A 16,439-nucleotide genomic window follows, 5' to 3' on the forward strand; every position below is an offset into this window, starting at 1 on the left:
GGAACTGGGGAAGATGAGAGGGAATAGATAGACTCAGTAATAAACTGCTATTTTTTTAATTGAGGAACTTTTATTGCACAAGCAGGATTTGAAACAATTTATTTCTGATATTTTTATATTCTATATTTTTAAAAACTCCGTGCCTGTCTTTCACCAGTTTTGATCCAATTATAGTTATAATTCTTTGGAAAACTTCAAAGGCAACGAGAGCCTGTTATTTTTAACTTTAAAAGATATGATCTTTTTGCTCAATAATGTGACAATTATATGTGCTAGCTAATTAAATTTACTTGACCTGTACTTTCATGGTTGAGTCATAAGGTAAATACTGTGCCTGTTTATACACTGTTCCTAAACCTCGTATAATTATTTTGAAAGATTTATGATTTGAGATATAAAATGTAACTGTCCAGTTCCGTAGGAAGAACAAAGTTTAGCAGTACCATAAGAAGTTTAATTTCTTTTTGGACAACAGATACTAAAGACTTCAACCATATTGTCTACATAAATAATACATTCTGAAAAAAATAAGCAAAGTTTAGAAGCAGGTAGGCACACATCTGAAAGATACATTTTTATTAGATCTATTAGATTCCTTCAGAGTTGAATTGTAGCTATTTAGCAACATTTAGACTTTTTGGTTCAAATTACATTGTGCTAAAATGCTTCCCTTTTTCATTCTCTTTTCAATTTCAAAATTGTTGCCTTCTCCCCTGTGCTATATGTCTCTTCTGATTATACACTATTTCCCCTGAAGATGCATATTGGAGGAAATTATTAATCAGAATTCAGTAAGTTTGTATAGTTGCTTTAATGGTTAAACCTGCATATTGTTGAAAATAGAGAAAAGGTAGGGAAAAGAGAATTTTTGTCCAGATTAGCATTTTGATCAATGAACTTCAGTAATTAATTACTGAAATATTGATTTTTAAAAATTACCATTTGCAGCTTTAAAATAGTTTTCATATTGTATCTTTGGAGTTACTTATGTGTTTTTGCTCATTTTTCCCCAGCATTTTCATTTTCACTTGTAAAAGAAGGCAGCAGATAAGTGACATAAGTTTGCAATTTAAAAGATGTATAGAAAAAATGGTGCCAGGGAAATTGGGGATAACTGCACTATTGAAAGTTGGTTTGCTGGAAATAGCTCAGGCAGGGGAAGAGGTTTTTCAGCAGAAAGAGTGATCAGTGTAATTGGTTTATGACAGAGATTATAATGCCATTTGAGATTTCTTTGATTTATTTTACTATTAATACAATTTGTTCTAAAATAGGAAACTTTATTAACCAATGTTCAAAACTTTTACCCTGTTTTTAAAAGACTTGGTTTAAATATAGCACAGCAAAATTCTATTCAGAATGTTCTGAACATGCATTTATACTTCAGCCAATCCTGGATTTTCCCCAAACTTGTGGACACTTCCTTTTCAAACACGGATGGCACTTCTCTGACTAATGAAGGAGAGGCGCTGATTGGACTGGTTTGCTTTTATTTATATAATGAGGCAAAGATAAACAAGCAAAATGGGGCAAACAAGGAACATTGTTATTTCATGCAATAAGTTGTTGTTCTGGTTAGCCAAGAAGTAAGGGTTTTATAGAGTCTGATGCCATTTCACTGGCTTGGAAAGTCAGTTGAGAACTTGAAGATCAGCTCTAGTAGCTGGAATTAGAATTTTTTTAAAAAAAGTTTCCAAAGCCCATAATGAGGAAAGGATAAGTAATACAGGTAGTCCTCGAGTTATGACCATAATTGAACACAAAATCTCTGTTGCTAAGTGAAACATTTTACAACTTTTCTTGCCACAGTTGTTAACTGAATCTCTGCAGTTATAAAGTTAGTAACCCGGTTGTTAAGTGAATCTGGCTTCCCCATTGGCTTTGCGTGTCAGAAGGTCACAAAAGCTGATCACATGACCCCAGGATGCTGCAACTGTCATAAATATGAACCAGTTGCCAAGCATCTGAATTTTGATCATGTGACCATGGGGATTCTGCAATGGTTGTAAATGTGAATAAAGGTCATGTCACTTTTTTCAGTGCCATTGTAACTTTGAATGGTCACTAAATGAATTATTGTAAGTCAAGGACTACCTGTAATAGCAATAACACTTAGACTTATATACCGCTTCATAGTGCTTTACAGCCCTCTCTAAGTGGTTTACAGAGTCAGCATATTGTCCCAACAATCTGGGTCCTTAGTACCGACCTCAGAAGGATGGAAGGCTGAGTCAGTCTTGAGCAGGTAACACTCATTTGGCAGTCAGCAGAATTAGCCTTCAATACTGCATTTTAACCACTGTGCCACCACTATAATGTCACCAGAAGGATAAACATTGGGATTTTAAACATACTTGCCCTCATAACAAAGACTTAAAGCAACATTAGCTTCTATCTGGAAATCAATGGGAAATTATGACACTCTTATTCAGTAGTTTGCTGGCAACCTTAAACTGCCAAATAGGAAGTATGAATGCACTATATAGAACTTGGGTTTCCCAGTGCTTTCTAAGAAATGGCTGGTTGAAGACACAAGACACTGATGTTAAAAGTCCTGATACCATCCCCCCAAAGCATCATATTCAAGATCTAAGAATAGGTGCTGAATATAATCACTGTCTCCCAGTTTCAAGGGATTCAAATACTGGAGTTCAAAGCTCACTTTGCAGCAACTGGATTTATTTAGTGCTAGACAAAATATTGCCTGAAATGCAGCATACTTCACCTTAAAGTTGCTGGAATAAATATACATTCATAGATAGAATAGAACAAAATAATTAGTGTTCTCACAAGTTTTAGATCCTGCGCTTTACACCTTAATTCCCGACAGCCACACAGAACTGAAATCACAAATTATGAGGTGGGAAGTTTCTGTTGACTCTCCATCTAGTGCTTAGGTGGAGAAATGTATATAATATCCATCTGAATATTTGAACAAGAAGCTCAGGTAAGATCTTATCTACTTTATTAGGTAACTGCCACAACAAACTAAAACTGAAGGAGGTTTATCAATTTCACCCATTGAATCAGAAGTAAAAATGAACGTACAAATAAGAAATTGAAGTTTTTCTGTCCTAAGTGAGAGATTTAATGATTTCTAGGATCTCTTCACTACTATAATTCTGCGAAAGCAGTCAAAGGTCACACCTGTGGCTGATGTCATACTTTAACCCAGATTAACAACCATTGTAGGCTGACCCAAATAATGCCCATGAATGAGGACCTCACTAATCTTAAAAATATCTGATGTTCCAAATGAAGTAATGCTTTTCTATATATTGACCACATTCTTCACAAGGTTTGTGGCTTTAGCCAGTAAATATAAAGTTAAACATTCTAAATACTACTTTAAAGCAAAGGTGTGCAATTTATTTCTATCCAAGGCTTTACTTGGCGTTTGGATGTCATGCCATCTGGCCACACTGCAAAAAGTAGGAATAGCAGGAGAAAAGGTGTTGTTCCCCTAAATAATAACCTCTGAGTTGGGAATTGTCTTATATTCACTGTTAAGAATAACAAAACAGAGGAAGGAAGCAGAGATATAAATAACTGCAGAACTCTCACTGCTGCCAGCACCTGAAACTTGGCCATTACTTGAAAGGGGCTACTTGGTAGAAACCTTTGAAAACAGTCTCCAGGCTTTATCAGAGACTTATTTGAGGGCTGGGCAAGGTGGCCTTGGGCTGTGCTCTAAATGGTGACTCTCTTCATCACTAGTCTATAAAGGAATATGCAAACAATGCCAGTCTTAGTTTTATGAGGGTTAACTACCCTGATGTATGCTAGTGAGACCTGGACAGTGTACAGGAGGCACGTTAGGCAACTGAACTACTTCCACATGACTTGCCTTCATAGAATTCTGAGGATCCGGTGGCAGGATAAGATACCAGACACAGATGTCCTCTCCAGAGCAGACCTATCATCAGTTTACACTCTGTTGATGAAAGCCCAGATGCACTGGGCAGGCCATGTTGTAAGGATGCCAGATCATTGCATCCCTAAACAGCTCTTCTATGGTGAGCTGTCTCAAGGAAAACGATCGCACGGGGGACAAAAGAAGCGATACAAAGACATGCTGAAAGCCTGTCTCAAGTCCCTGGATATTAACACCATCTCTTGGGAACTTCTGGCGCATGATCGACCAACATGGTGCACCTTGGTGTACCAGGGTTGCCAGACATATGAACACAAAAGGACAATCTTGGCACAAGAGAAGCGAGCACTCCGCAAAGCCAGAGCTGTAAATGCTGAAGTAACAGTGTCTATATTTCTTTGTTCGGTATGTGGCAGAACATTCCGTGCTAACATCGGTCTTATCAGCCACCTACGGACATATCGTTGATGGCCCATAATTTACAAGATATCAAGGTCCTCATCGAAATTGATGGACAAACAACATCAGTTTTACGAGTGATAATGAAACCTTATCATATTACTTCCAAGGTGTATCTCTAGTTCTGTAGTTGTAACCTTTGCATTTTGTCTCATTGTTGGCACATTGCTATTATATTCTAGTGTTCATTTTTGCTTGTTACCATTATTAATTTGACTCAAATTATCACATAATCTGCTCTTTTCACTATTGTTAATTTCTTATGCAATCTTATTGAATAAAATAATCTTTCTTCCTCACAATCATGATTAGAATGCAACAAAATTATCAGAATTTGTTAAACTTTAACTCCCCCCCCAGTTATTTTAATTTTCTCCCTGTTCATATCATACAAACTAACTTTAGTGATATTGGAACAACAGTTTTAATATAGAAAGCAAAGAATTTTCAGAAGTCTGAAGCTCATCATCAGTAAGTTGTACCATGGGATTGATGGTTTAGGCAGCTGAACTGGCATAAATTTATTCTAGGTCTGTGTGTCTTGTTTTGATTATTCTAGTTTGGATGTTTCTGTAGTCATTGATGTAGTTTTACAATTGTTTTATTTTGTTCCACTATGTTATATATTTCTTACAGTGGGGATAAAATGTGAGTTGAATTCCTCTAAGGAGTGTGCATGTAAGTGCAAATATAGCTTAGTAATTAGATTAGTGGAAGTAGGAGACCCGGATTATAATTCACAGAGACTGATTGGGGCAGGCAGTCTCTTTTAGTCAACCTACCTCAAAGGGCTGTTATTCTGAGGGAAAATAGATGTTTGTAAATATGTTCCTATACAAAAGGTGGAACACAAATCATTTATGCACACATACTTTCTTTCAGTGAAAGGCCTCAGTCTGATTGTTATTGAAAAATAGCTGCCAAAATAAACCCAAGAATCCTGAACTGAATAGCCTGAAGGATAATTATATGTGCTATATTTACCTAGGATTTCTGTGGAAGGATCTGTTGGCTTTTTCCTTGAAATGTGCTTTCGTAGTGTTTGACAATTTTTGACATATTGAGTATTCATCTCTATAAGAATATTCATTTATTAGAAAAAAAGAAAAAAGAAAAAAAAGAAATAATGGGGCTATAAGGACAAATATTTAAAGAAGAATAAGGGAGAAATGTAAATATTAGATTACTGTTATGTAATTGCTGTAAAAAAAGGAGTATATATATTGTGTGTATGTGTTATGTTTTGCTTTGTTCTGTTTTGTCTTGTTGGTTAAAAATAAAAATTAAAAAAAAAGAATATTCATTTATTAGAAGTTCTTTAGAAGTGTGAAATCAAAGTATAGTGTGGTGGAGGCTTTGCATAAGTTTGGCAATCTAGCGGATCATAACTTCACTATAACCAATACATATGAAGCAGCTGTTAAACAGATATACATTATATTTTATTTTAGTCAAACTGTATTTGAAGGTGAGATTTTATTGTTTTCTGTAGACCACTGAGTAGGTCCATATAGTTATACTTCTATTGCTGAAGAATAAATCTTTTAGAAATTAATAGGGCATGTTGATCCACTGTTGTTCTCGAAATATCAATTTCCATACAGCAAGAACATACTTAAAAAGACTATGTACAGCTGAAAATGTTAAAGCCTGCCTCACGCTTAGGAGACTGCATGTAACAACTTTCTTCCAAAAACAGAAAAACTGTACAAATATGTATTTAAATACAGCATTACTGTAATTTTATTGCATCTCAAATAAAATATCAGTTTATTGAAGTCTGTTGTTATATACATAATTTTATATAAACACAGTGGAGTCCAATTTGAAATGTTCTTGTTGGTTTTGAATGAAACATAATGTAAGAACTATTGAAGATTTGGGTTTGGTGTTAAATATCACTTCTCATTGTCTAGGCAAAATACAAATCTAAGTCTTTATTCTCTTCAAACATTAAGGTCCCATCATGAAATGTATTCACTACCAGCAGAATTTTATGAAGGAATTTTTGTGGTTGTAGGATTTAATAATTGCCTGTAATAGATTAGATTAGATGCTTCCAGGGTTGAAAATGCTGTACCTCCAAACTGAGATGTCACTAAAAATGTTAATGTAACGACTCTAAATTCAGCTACTGATCCCACTTAATAGATAGTTATCCTTCAGTGGAAAAAATGATTTAAAAATCATCATTTTCATCTAATGATTTATTCTAACTATAAATTTTTACCTCCAAACTATATTTTTTTGCAAAGAAATGAGAAAGAGTTTGGTCTAGGTTATTTCCAAGGTTTCTTTCAGTTCTATTTCTAAGTTATAGCTGACAATCCTTGCAGAAAGCCATAGCTGCCTTTGGTTAGTAACTAAATTGTATGTCCAGTTTCTTTGATGATGTTTCACTAAATAGACATGAACAACCGTTGAATTAGTGATGTATTGATCTGGGCTATCCTAATATTCTGTGTGCTTTTGTCAACCAAGGAAAGATTCCTCACCATTTTTCATGACTGCTACATGACATTCTACTGCTTATCTTCACGGAGCTTAAACCAAATTCCTCCTCATAAGTTAGATGAACCTTCATAATAATTAAGTATTTTTTTTTGCATGACTACCAACATTTGTTACATTAGGGAATAGATGTCACTAAAATGTATAAGGCCAAGATATTTATGATCAGCAATTTTACTGGATCAGAGGACACTCTGCAGTCTAGTCATAGATAAAGAAATTAATGTTAATACTCTCAAGAGCTGTTACAAGTGTCCATTCATGCCGTCTTGGAAACTTGTTATCTACGATATAGTCTCTGCCTTTGTGCATTCTACATTGTGCTTTTCCTTAATATTCCTTAGGCACATTTTGTCACTTCACTCAAGATTGCACCTATAATTTTGCCATTTTAACAGCATTATGACTATTTTTTTCATTTCCTTTTGTTACCAAAATGGTAAGCCAGCCAAGTACTTTGGGATTAAGTGGACCTTTATCCATAACCAAGCAATTATCAGTTAGTAACTGTTTTACATTTATGATACATTTTAAACTCAGGCTGGGTCTTGCTCAATAAATTACTCAGTTATAATTATATTGGCCACCTGTGGCTTCTTCACCTCCCCAAGTAATATTGCAATGGTTTCTTTTGAGTACTGTAACTGCTGCTTCAATGACTGGAAAATAACTGAAAAGCTCAAGGTCTGTTGCTTATCAGAGAACACAGATTTTTATATAGACATATTATCTATCAATATGTAGAAACCAGGGTATGGATTATCATTAGCTTCATATTAATATTGCTTGATATACCACTTTTAGAAATGTATTCAAAAGGCCTGATAATAAATGATAGTTTTACATAAACCATAAAAATAAAATTAACAAATCCTTAAAATAATAGAAAATTAAAATTCTGTTTAAATTCTTTTCATTTTTTTCTAAGATATATTTTCTCCTAAAACTATCCAATATTATCAGTAGAAGTAATTTTCATAATCTATCAGAGAAATTAGTAGTACTCCAAAATAAATGTCCTTGTTATGGAGATGAACTGTCACTGTCTAGCTAGCCCATCTTTTCCTAAACTTCCAGTCATGAGGATTTCAGCTCCCAAAACTGAGAGGACTTCCAGTCTTCAGACTGCATTGCTGTTCTTGAGAACTCTGTGCATGAAATCTATATATCTCAAGTTGCTCAGGTTTGAAAGATTGGCCGAATACAGGGGTATCAAATTGCTGGCCCATGGGCCGTTTCATCATACCGAAGCCGCACCCACCCCATTGCTGGCAATGTAAAAAGAGTTGTGATATGTCGCGGCATGTGACGAGGCGAGTTTGACACCCGTGGCCTAATAGATCTAAAAAGATCTGGAAGTGAAACTACTGAATCTCATTTTGTCTTAAGTGATTATCACTTTCTTAGAACCATAGAACTTTAGAACCATGGGATGTCCTTTTTTGTCTCCTCATAATAAACTGGGGTGACATGGCCAAGTGGTCAAAGCACTCAAACTGTATTCACTCTCATCCTTTTCTTTTCCTGCTTTTTCTTCTGTTCGTCTTCTGTGATTTTTCTCTGAAATAATGGCAAATAGCAGTTAAATAATATAACTATCTGAGTGAAGTATTTATTCTGAGATTGCTAGTGCTGGGGCTTACAACCTGTCTGGCTGGTTTGATTATTCATTACCCGGCTAAGACTTCAGGTGCAAAATTATTTTATCTGTTGTTGGTTTCTGCCTCTAGGCAACATTCATTACTTAATTTTTACATCATCTGTATTTTTTAAGTAATTGGTTTGCTGATTGTAGATGAAATGAATTGAATAGCAGGTTACAACCAGTGGCAAACAAATCATTTTGACATACAGCTGTGCTGGAGTGGAGGGGGAAGCTAGGCTAGTTTGTGTTACAATAACCTATGATTAATGTGATGCCTGAACACAGTAATCAAAAAGAGGTTCTTGAGTTAATACAGGAGCAAAATGGCAAGACAGTAATGCCAGGCATGGTATGCTTTCATTAATAATTGAGAGAATTATTGATCAAAAATGTTAGTTACACAGTGAATTATTCATGGTTAATAAATAGTGAGCTTAAAGAAAATCTGTACTGAAGCTATGCCATAACCCTGTAAAAATAAGGAAGGAGTGATATTCAACTTTGGAGATGGAAGAAGTGATCTTCAGTCCTTTTGGAGTCATACACAAGGTAGAGTCTTCATAACTGTGGTTAAATATCATAAAGGAGATTAGCTGAGTATGCTTTCAATTGCTATATATAAGATATCCCTGTCATTATTAGCCAGAACTATGTTTAACTTGTTTCAGAACACAGATGAGTGTTTTTTAAGTGAAGAATTCTGACTTATATTACTGAACAAATCGAACACTACTTTATATTAGGTTCAGTAATCCTGTGATATTCAGGTGTTTTGAAGCATGACAGTTGCTTATTTTGGTCCATGCAGAATGGGGGCTGACAGGTGGTAAAGACAAAAGCATCAAGCAAGATAGCTTGATTTTGATTGTTACAAACAACTTTTGGGCCTTTAAAAGTCTATAGTCAACTAGTAAAATTTGGGGGGGAAATATTTGCAGGATTAATGTAATGTGTCTTGAATTTCCAATCTAGTGCCATATGAATGTATTTGGCTATAACTTTAACCACAATACCTATTGATGGGAATTTTAGTCCAAAATATCTACACAGTGTTTGGTCAGAAAGAATTCTTATTGTGTAAGGACTTCCACAAGAACCTGAAGACAATATCACTTGGTCTCTGTACCCAATGGGAGAGCACCACATGGAGGAGATTATTAGACTAATAGCAGATCCCCCCTCCCCCCTATGCATTCTGCTCCCTCCCTGCCATCTTTTAATTCATATTGCTGTACTTTCATTGCTTTTTATTGTTTCATTGCTTTTACTATTATTATATTTACAATATTTATACTTTTACATTTTATTGTTGTAAGCTGCCCAGAGTAACCCCATAATGAGGTGGAGTATAAATAAATGTAATAAATAAATAAAAATAATACCATTTTTCTATTCATCTAATAGAATTACTTTTAATTTATCTATAAAACATTCATTTGCATTGTTAATAAAACTCTGGAACAAATAGTACAATTATAATTATATTTACATTACAATCATTACATTACAATTACATTGTAATTGTACAATTACAATATATCCTCAGGTATATATTTTTACTTGGTTAAACAGAATTGGATTTACATGGTTTTTGGGGCAGAGGAAGAAAGAGATTAGTATTTAATAAGCATATAGAAGGCCAATAAAAAGGCAATAACAGTAAAAATGAAGCTTTACTAGCCTGACAATACAATATAATATTCATAGTACAGCAAAGAAAGGATTTAATTAAGGAAGCAATTTTTAACATTTTCTTCTTCTTTTTTCATTTAGGCAAATGTGCCTTTTAAAATAGTCATAGTTGTACAGGTAGTCCTCAAGTTACAACCACAATTGGGACCAGAATTTCTGTTGTTAAGCAAATGACTTGGGCCTAATTTTATGACCTTTTTTGCCACAATTGTTAAATAAGACATGTCAAACTCATGATGTCACATGACGTCACGCGACATATCAGAACTTTTTCCCCATTGCCGGCAATGGGGTGGACACGGTTTTATTGTGACGCATCGGCCTGCGGGCTGACAGTTTGACACCCCTGTGTTAAATGAATCACTGCAGTTTTTAAATGTCATTAGGCGAATCCGGCTTCCTGCATTGACTTTCCTTGTCAGAAGCTGTATGGGAAGTTCTCAAAGGGCAATCATGTGACCCTGAGATGCTACAACCATCCCTAATACAGGCCAAGCATCCAAACTTTGATCAGGTAACCATGGGAATGGTACAATGGAAATGATGCGAAGACTGGTTGTGAGTCACTTTTTTTAGTGCCATTGTACTTTTAAAACAGTCACTAAACAGATGGTTGTAAGTTGAGGACTACCTGTAATAATGATATATAGTCTAAGACATAGACAAATCTCACTATTAAGTATGAACCATTGCTTTGTATAGAAAAGAATGCTCAATAGATCTGCATGGAAAGCCCTGGGATTGGCAGAAAGAAGCCGACTTTCAGTTACTGATTCATTTCTGCTCAAGCAGGATCATTAAAAAAATATATAAAGTTTTAAAAACATCCTGTTGTATAATTTTGCTGAACATGAGTTAAATGATTTCAGCAGGCTAGGGAAGTGGGAATAACTCTATAGTTACTTTCACATGAATGCCTGGAAATGCAATTTGGATTCCTGCAACGCATTCAGGATGCCAACATGAAGTTTGATTGGTGCCTCATCTCTGCTTTCTCTCTGCTTTATTTAAGGACGTCCCATGAAATGGAGATGACACATGCTGAAAAAGAAGCAAATGGATTAGACAATCCCACTTTTATTGTAAGCTTATATTGTCATTTTAAATTAAATATCTGCATAAAAGAGTTTCAATCGTATAAAACAAAGAGTAAGAATGATGTGGGCAATAGCTGGTGTCTTGTGTGATCAATTGATCAGTTTATTGTAAAAACTATGCTTTTCCTTCCTCCTGAGATCTAATAGAATGGCATTTAACACATTTGAATCTAAGATTTAACATTTGCTGCTTGTATTTCCCTTTTTTATTTTGAAAAAAGTAGGAGAAAGGACTGATATTCATTTTAATATGTGCCCTTCCTCCTATTTTTGTCAGATTATTAATTCACTATGAATTATATACTGTAATTTCCTTCTCAATTTTTTAAAAAAGATAATGTATTATTTCTTGCTATTCACAGTCTACCTGAAATAGAACAGACTATGACAAATATAATGTTACATTTTGGGAAGAATTAGCACAAGAAAATTTTACTTATTCTTGGTTCCAATATAGGCAACTACTAGATAGATGGAAGATGGATTGTAAGGTGGGTTTTCTTAGAGAAGATGAAAATCTTATTAAGCAACTTAAGGATCAAAGACAAACCCACATTAAGAGAATTTATGGGGTTTTAGTTGAATTGGACTCAGAAACGGAACTAATTAAAGATTGTATGATTAGATGGGCGCAGAACTTTGGTGAGCCAGTTTCATTGGACACCTGGGAAACTATTTGGGTGAGAAATGTCAAATTTACTCAAGCACAGAATCTAAGGGAGAATTTTTATAAAATGTTTTATAGATGGCACCTTGATCCACAAAAAATGTCTTACATGTACCCTGACGTGCAACCTAAATGTTGGAGATGTGGTTATAAGGAGGCTTCCTATTATCATATTTGGTGGTCATGTAGAGAGATAAAAGCATTTTGGATCAAAATATGGTGGAATATCCAGAGAATTTTTAGAAGGAGGGTAAAATTTACTCCGCAATTATTTTTGTTAGGTATTGTTACAGATTGTGATACAAAGGAGGTTGTATTGATGTTAAACTTGATCACAGCCGCGAGGCTGTTAGTTGGACAATATTGGAAGAAGGAATCTTTGCCTACATTGCAGGAATGGTTTTTTAAAGTAGCTTATTTGGCGGAAATGGCAAAGATTTCGGCTTTCTTAAAGCAACAAACGCAAGAGAAGTTTTTTGCTATCTGGGACAAATGGATAAAATTTATACAATTTAGATTGGGTATACAAAAATATTATATAGCTTTTTCATAAGTTTTATTTTTATATATATTATAGATATCTTTTTTATATATATAAATATAAAGTTTTTAATTTAATTTTTATTTTTTTTTTTTATTATTTCTTAAGCCTATATTCTGCTCTGGGAAGCTCAGGGGGGGGGAAGGGAGGGTTTTTGGGAGGGGTGTGGGGTGGGGTTTTTTTTTTATATGTATTGTTTAATTTTTTTTTCTTTTGTATATGTTGTTTTTTGTTCTGTATTGTTTTTGTTTTTTTTGTAAAATTTATAAAACTTTTAATAAAAAAAAAAAAAAAAAAAAAATATAATGTTACATTTTAAGAAGCTTTGACATTATTTGTTTGGAAGGGTTTTTTTTTATATCACTTCTCATCAAAAGAAATCTTGAAATAGTTTTATAGCCTTTTGCATGTTCTTTCTCTCTTTCTTCTCCTACTCTGTGCCATTTATGTATTTACATCTATAGTCATTTAGTTATAATTTGAAATTTGTAATTCTCTGAATTTTGAAAAAATTAACAGACAATTAAAAAAAAATCTCCATTTTTATTTCCTTCTTAAATTTTTGTTGTCTCTTTTGAATGATCTATGTATCTATTGTTGGAATGCCAAGCTTTCAGGAATTCCCTGGCAGTTTTGATTTATCTTGGTCTAGACTACCGTACTCTCACTTTCCCAGTTGAAATTGTTGTTGAGCTTACCCATATGTTAAGAGAGTAAGGAGTTTTCATCATGTCTTCTGACTGCTAGTTGGTGTTTATGGATACACTCTGCTAGTCTTTTGCCTGTCTGTCTACATAGTAGTTGTTACAGACTTTACACTCTGTGTTATAGATGACTCCTGGTTTTTCCTTCTGAGTCTTTTGATTTCCTTAAGAAGTTTTGGAGAGCTTTAGTTGGTGTGTGTTCTACAATGCTGTTGTGTGGTTGTAATGGTTGTTTTTGAGATGTTTTTGATGTATGATAGTGGGTTTTTTCCATAACTTATATTATTAGTCTTGTAGCTGGTTGAGAAGTTAGGCATTTTTGGATAAAGTTCTGTGGGCACCCATTTTATCGGAATATGTTCTATAGATAGTCTCTTTCCTTTTCCTGGTGTTCTGTGCTGCTGTAGTGGGTTTGTGTTCATTTGAATACTGTTCTTATTCCTCTTGTGGGAAGTTGGTTTGTTAATATGGTAATGAAGCACTTAATGTTGGTTCAACCCTGAACTGCATATATTTTCTTCATATGAGAAGATTCATTGTTTCTGCAGACTGATGATGGCAAATATTGTAACTTCACTGAAGATGGTGCTGCAGTTTTAGACTATGAAGAAAAACCAGAAGACTTCAACAAGCAAGGTGGTAACAAGCTAGCATACACTGTCACAGATATACCTCCATGGCACCTTTGCATCTTCCTGGGAATTCAGGTAAATCTTCAAAGAACAAGTTATCTGGGAATTCTTGGCAGGGATATATTGTGCAAAAAGATAAATAAAAATGTGAGTCAGCTAACACCACATAAGGATGTCTATCAGACAGACAAATTGTCTGTTTGTGTCTGTCTGTCTGTCCGTCTGTCTGTCCGTCCGTCCATCCATCTATCTTTCCTGCAGTTTTTTGGGCAAGATTTTCAGGAGTGGCTTGCCACTGCCTTCTTCCTAGGACTGAGATAAAGGGACTGGCTCAAAGTCACCCAGTTAGCATCATGCTGGAGATGGGACTAAAACTTAGGGTCTCCTGGATTTCAGTCCACAGCTTTCAACCTCTATCCCAAATTTGTAAAAATAAACATAAATAAATAAAAGAATCTGGGGGTCCTTTATTTTTCCTTACAAGTATGACACTTATAGCAGCAGAGATTTTCTTGTCAACTTAGAGCAAAATCCTGTCAGTCACTTGGAGTTGGACAACATAAATTTAATAAATATATTTTAGAAAATAAACATTTTTGAATTTCTGAGACTGCTTTTAATTAATTGTTGCCCTCTTTTTTTTGACAGTGTATCTTCACCAGAAGGGAAACTAGTTCCTAGTTCTGTCTAGGTCAATGAAGTGTGACAACTACCATGCCTTTCATAACTGTGCATAGAGATTTCTCTTCTATCTCTCCATTGCCTGAGGTCTTTGACAATACTTCACCTATCTTTTCTTGTTTAAGTAGAAAATATTACTAGATCCAGCATACTGGGAAAGCATTATTAACCAGTTCTTTCAAGAAGCAGTTTTCTGTTATAAGTCACTTCACATTAACCTGAGTGTGAAGGCTGAAACTGGAACACAGGGGATTCCTGATTAGAGTTTCTACTATTCTACAGCTTCCTCATTCTGGAAGTAGCATGCACTGGATACCACCCACTTAGTTAATTATAGCCTAAGCAGATTTAAAATGTGTATTTATGGAGAAGGAATCATACTAAAATACACTAAATTGTTTGAATAGATTAAGTGTAAGCAATTCAAGTTAGCAAAGGAATTAAATCACCTCTGGTTTCAATTGAGTAAATATATTCCAAAAATCAAAGAGAAGTTCCACCAAGAACTTTAGAAATAATTACCTAATTTAAATGCTACAAGTAACTTATGAAGCAATTCACAGGAACGTACATGGAAAAAAAAACACGTATTGTTTCACAGTATGGCCTAGTTTAAACTTAATTCCTTGTGAGCTGCTCAAAACCAAAGGAAAATTCACAATGTAGAGATTTCTGCAAGGAGTCACCTTCCAGTTGGGAGATACTTCAGAATTTATCTAATGCAAAGCATCCTGCTAGTTCAGGTATAATTAATAGTTGAACATCTACATGTGGTTCAAAATCTTATATGAAGGAAAACTTTTAAAGTACTTTCTGCCATTTGAGTTGAACTATCAGTTTAGCCCAGTGGTTCTCAACCTGTGGGTCGGGACCCCATTTGGGGTCGAATGACCATTTCACGGGGGTCGTCAAACCACGCTGTCCGCCATTTTTTTCCCTTTTCCCTAGCTGTCCTACTCCTTCTTATTGGTGGCCACACCCACTTGGGAGTCACCACAACTTGGGGAACTGTATTATGGGGGTCACGGCATTAGAAAGGTTGAGAACCACTGGTTTAGCCAAACTAGCTAAAATTTATTTGAATTAGTTTTCATATGGTCAGAGGACTTCTGGAAAATCAGATCTGTCCTTTGCTAAGATAAGATACAGATACCACCCAAAAGACATGGACCATTCAGTCCATTGCATAGCTTGGAAATGGAGATACAAAAATATGAACTTTGATCTCTCTGTAAATAGGACTTCTGGTACATATGTTTCCTGATTTCATTGTCATCAGTTACTGCAACAACACATGGATTTGTCAAACTGGGGGAATTTAATAGAAAAGGAAGGTCAGGTAAAATGAATGCTAGCTATCTGTGTGGCCTTGAGTTCTATGACAGTTTAAGGTGTCTCTTCTATTTTATTTTTTTTTCTAAATTTTTAGGCATTTAAACTTCATTTTCCTTTATAGTGAAATGCACTGAAGCTTGATAAAGCAACAAACTAATTTAAACAGTAAATTTTATTGTAAAAACAAAAACAAGCTAAAGGGAGTCTCAAAGTATAAAGACATTTAAAGAAAATCACATCAAAAGTTTGGTGGTAGCATATCTGAGGCTTAAAAGAGAAGGAGCTTATAATATTTTAAGATGGTCTTCTATAATATAGGCACCACCACACAAATAGCATTGTTGTATGCACCCACCATTACAGCTGGTAATCAGGACTCTTTTTAACTGCATTTTTTCCCTCTTCTGTTTCTTAGCATTACCTGACTGCACTTGGAGGTCTCGTCGCAATTCCTCTCATCCTTTCCAAATCACTTTGTCTGGAGCAGGACACTCTGACACAAAGTCACCTGATCAGCACCATCTTTTTCGTCTCAGGGATCTGTACGCTTCTTCAAGTTATCTTAGGAGTAAGGTAGTCATATATATCTACAGCATGATGC

The 16,439-nt window shown here is 34.8% G+C and overlaps 1 protein-coding gene across 4 annotated transcripts in view; it reads left to right on the forward strand.

The window, feature by feature from the left end:
* Nucleotides 1-16,439, forward strand: part of LOC120312845 (solute carrier family 23 member 1-like) — a 44,100-nt gene that overhangs the window by 2,739 nt on the left and 24,922 nt on the right. For 2 of the 4 annotated variants that reach the window (XM_039354115.1, XM_039354116.1), the window contains exons 3-5: nt 11,194-11,263; nt 13,739-13,897; nt 16,254-16,411. In XM_039354115.1, coding sequence (XP_039210049.1) covers nt 11,194-11,263; nt 13,739-13,897; nt 16,254-16,411 — 387 coding nt within the window. Of the gene's footprint in view, nt 1-8,909; nt 9,039-11,193; nt 11,264-13,738; nt 13,898-14,470; nt 14,591-16,253; nt 16,412-16,439 lie in introns of those variants that run through there. The other 2 variants (XM_039354117.1, XM_039354118.1) reach the window with 2 other exon arrangements.

This window comes from Crotalus tigris, unplaced genomic scaffold (assembly GCF_016545835.1).
Source record: "Crotalus tigris isolate CLP2741 ecotype Arizona unplaced genomic scaffold, ASM1654583v1 scf7180000018548.2558034, whole genome shotgun sequence".
Lineage (NCBI taxonomy): Eukaryota > Metazoa > Chordata > Lepidosauria > Squamata > Viperidae > Crotalus > Crotalus tigris.